The sequence below is a fragment of the Puntigrus tetrazona genome, chromosome 11, assembly GCF_018831695.1.
Source record: "Puntigrus tetrazona isolate hp1 chromosome 11, ASM1883169v1, whole genome shotgun sequence".
NCBI classification, from domain to species: domain Eukaryota; kingdom Metazoa; phylum Chordata; class Actinopteri; order Cypriniformes; family Cyprinidae; genus Puntigrus; species Puntigrus tetrazona.
In genome coordinates this window covers 10752084-10756077 of record NC_056709.1, presented here as the reverse complement: position 1 = coordinate 10756077, position 3994 = coordinate 10752084, and the positions used below count along the sequence as shown (strand labels likewise).

Genomic DNA, 3994 nt, shown 5'->3' with positions numbered 1-3994 from the left:
TGTTTATATATTTTTAATTGTTAAAATTAATATCTTTATGATTTAGTATTATAGTATTATTGAATATTATACAATGGGTATGCTTTCTGGTTAAAACGGTCTTCAGTCATAGTATTTTTTCTCTGCAGACGGTGAATCAGTTGGCTCACGCACTACATATGGACGAGAGTCTGGACGCCGGGTGTCTGGTCAAAGTGTTCTGGCCCAAAACGAAGTGTGCTCTGCTCAGAGACGACCTGGTTCTGGTGGACAGGTACACCTCAGTCCTAATTTAATCCACCTATAATTACATTCCTAGTGTTATCAGGCTTCAGCAGCTTATTATTTTAGTAGAAATGCACCACCGTTGAGTTTGGGATCTGCATTTCTGCTCACCGAGGCTGCGTTTATTTGAGCAAAGATACATTAAAATTGTGAAATATTATTACAATTCAAAATAAAAAAAAGTTTATGTGAATATATATTAAACTGTAATTTATTCCTCTGATCAAAGCAGCGTTTTCAGCATCGTTACGCCAGTCTTCAGTGTCACACGATCCTTCAGACGTCATCCTAATATGATGATTTACTGCTCAACAAACTATTTTCTGCTTTCTATTCTAATTATATTCTTTAAAAAGTGTCTCTTGCGCACTCTTTATTTACTAACTGCTTGTTTTCTTGAAAAGAAACTAGGTTTTTGAATCTTTTTGGTTTCGACTGCTTCCATTGTCCTCATGCGTGAGCCTTTTTGGATAAAATGACTGAATGTTAACGTAAGAGACGTTCCCGATTATCATCGGTGCTGAAAACAGTAGAGCTGCCCGGTATTTTTGTGGAAAATATGTGCGTTTTGTTTAGTTTTTTTTGTCACAGAAAAGTACAGCCTCGTGTTCCAATACGTTCCAACGCGTTCCAATATGTTCCAATGCGTTCCAGCACGTTCCAGTGTGTTCCAATATGTTCCAATGCGTTTCAAAATGTTCCAAGTGTTTTGGAACATTTTGGAACGCATTGGAACATATTGGAACAATATATAAAGGTGTATGCTTTCCTGCTGTTTTCTCCCAGTCCTGGCACGGACGTCACCACGCAGCTGGACAGCTGGATCGATAAGTTCTGTCTGGACGCGGATGTGTTTGTGCTGGTGGCCAACTCCGAATCTACTCTCATGAACACGGTGAGTAGTGACACTCATACGTCTGCTAATATGGGAAGGAATGCGGCGAGGCATTCAGCGCCGTGTTTAGACCGAACTCTGCTCATACCCGCATGCTGTCTCAGGACGCTTCGGGGATTTCTCGGGGGATCTTCCTAAAGGGCACATAAACACACAGGCAGCTATTTTTCATGGGAAAACAGGCCAAAACTAGCTTTCTTGCATTTATAGTCTTGTAACAGGAAAGTAGTGCCAGGCGAAGTAGTATGTATACTGTACTTAGTATGCAAATGTTTGGTATACTTGGAATGTGTGTACAGTATCCAACACATTCGTTTTCAGAGCTCCATTCTGACATTAACGACCACTTTTTACGACTTCATGGTCACATCTGCTCTACATTTGTTTCTCTTTCTATGGCTTGTGTCCTGTTAAAGATCCTGCTTTACTTGGAAATCTATCTGAAGTGTTTGGAAACATCGAGAATGGAACGAAGTTAGTCATGTGACAATCTGACCGCGTATTACTTGAAACATTTATTTGTGGCATAATGTGTTCACATGCAGGGATTTAACAGATTAAACGAAATGTATAAAATCATATGTTGCTGTAATTAAAAGTACAGTGCAATAAGCATAAATATATGATTTTTTTTTTCTGAAATATGAAATGGAACGAAACAAAATGCAGCAGCCAACGTAAAACAAATCAGTTGAGTATATCATAAAATATAGATTTTAAGGTGCATTTAATTTGCATTTCACTTCCTTTTATTTTACATGAAAAATATATGTAATTCACCATATTTAAAGAATTAATTACATGATGTTATACTTATTCTACTTATTTATTAATAGCAACGTTCCATTACTTTTTTAACAATTTAATTATATATTTATTTAATTTAGCGTGTTAAATTGCTCCCGTATGTTTATATAAATAAATTTGATTGAGATACTTATATAATTTTTAATTAATATTTTGGTTTTATTTTTAATTCAGGTTAAAGTTTATAGTACTTTTTTTGTCATTTTGTCTGTTTAGTTTTTTCTTCATTTTAGTTTTAGTTATTCTTCACTACTAAGTTAAATGAGATCTATTCTTGAAAACTAGCCGAAATGTCTAAAAAATAAGTTCATTTCAGATGATGCTGTGGTTTTGTTTTTAGTCCTGTTCGAGCCAATATTTCAAATATGTCCAAATATCATGTTCTTTATTCTCTGGACTCATTTTATTTTATTAAAACTATTTATCATTTTATTATACTCAGTTTATTGCGGCTCAGCGGCTGATAAGATAAAAGTAAACACACACACACGTGTTGTCTTCACGTGTGTGTGTAGTCTTTTCATCACATGACCTCTGTGAACTCAACCCCTCTGTTATTTCTTTTTAAAGGAGAAGCACTTCTTCCACAAGGTCAATGAACGCCTGTCAAAGCCCAACATCTTCATCCTGAACAACCGCTGGGACGCTTCTGCCGCTGAACCCGAGTACATGGAGGACGTGAGTTTATTCAGCTCACTGTAGATTAGCGTCCGGCTAATATATAAGTCACCAAGGCCGTTATATCCATCAATAGTTTATTTATTAACTGATAATTCTCACCATTGGCTGAGAGTCTGTTCGGCCAAAAGCCAATAGAGCCAGAAGTGGGACTTTTATTTTGACAGCGGCGAGAAAGCGTCACCAAATTTAAAATCCTTTTAAATTTTTTTTTTTTAATTTATAAAATAAAAGATTTACATAATAAGTAGTTCCCATCTAAATAAATATATTTTACAGTTTTTTTCTCCAGTTCAGATGCTTTTTTTGCCATATTTTAAGTACAATAATAATAATAATAATAAATGAGAGATCTTTGCGAGTTTTTGGACAGCACTTAACTAGTTTTAAAGACTTGCTAGACATCATCTAACAAGTAAATCGGTCTGTAAATCAAAATAAATGTCTCTGTAAATATGTGTTTATGTGATAGGACTATAAAAAGAATCTGAGGGAGCAAAACAAATCTAAATATTCAGAAAATCATCTTTAAAGTTGTGCGAATGAAGTCCTTAGCGATGCATATTACTAATCAGAATGACGTTTTGATATATTTGCAGCACGAAATGCACTAAATATCTTAACAGAACATGAGCTTTACTTAATATCCTAATGATTTCTGGCAAAAGGTCTAATTTTGGCCCGTGCGGCCGTTTTGTGGCCTCAGGTGAGGAAGCAGCACACGGACAGGTGCGTGAACTTCCTGGTGGAGGAGCTGAAGGTGGTGGATCGCGCTCAAGCCCCGAACCGGATCTTCTTCGTCTCGGCGAAGGAGGTGCTGAACTCCCGGATGCAGCGGGCGCAGGGTATGCCAGAGACGGGTAAGAGGCCGGCGTCTCCTCTAACGTCTTTATAACGACTGCGTTCTCGCACAGTAACGGTGAAATAGGCAGGTTTCTGCGGCGGTGGCGTTCCACAAGAACAGAAAAGTATGCATTATGAGAAACGACTGTTGTCTGTGTAAAAATATAATAATTTGTGATGAAGGGTATCCCGTTGTATTAAGCTAAAATGATGATTATAATAAGCCAATCAGGTTCTGCGGTGAGTTTAGCTCCTCCCTGTGGTCCCCTTTGCGTGCCGTACTTTACCGCTCCGAGGAAACGAGTCGTAAGACACTGAAACTTGAATGATTTCATGCATGATTTGATCAAATTTAAGCTAAATGCACGTTGCAAACTGCTACAGCTTGACTGAAATTGAGTGAAGTTATGCTTATTTAAACCGTGAAATGGGAAATATGTTATGGAATGTACTTTTAATGGGCAAAGAAATAATTAAGCCTGAGAAAGTTTGGTTGAATGAAACGTT

General features: G+C 37.0%; 1 protein-coding gene across 1 annotated transcript in view; it reads left to right on the top strand.

Moving 5' to 3' along the window:
• Positions 1 to 3994, top strand: part of LOC122354283 (mitofusin-2-like) — a 7646-nt gene that overhangs the window by 2765 nt on the left and 887 nt on the right. Inside the window, 4 exon segments of the mRNA XM_043252455.1 lie at positions 129 to 253; positions 1051 to 1159; positions 2537 to 2644; positions 3351 to 3563. Coding sequence (XP_043108390.1) covers positions 129 to 253; positions 1051 to 1159; positions 2537 to 2644; positions 3351 to 3563 — 555 coding nt within the window.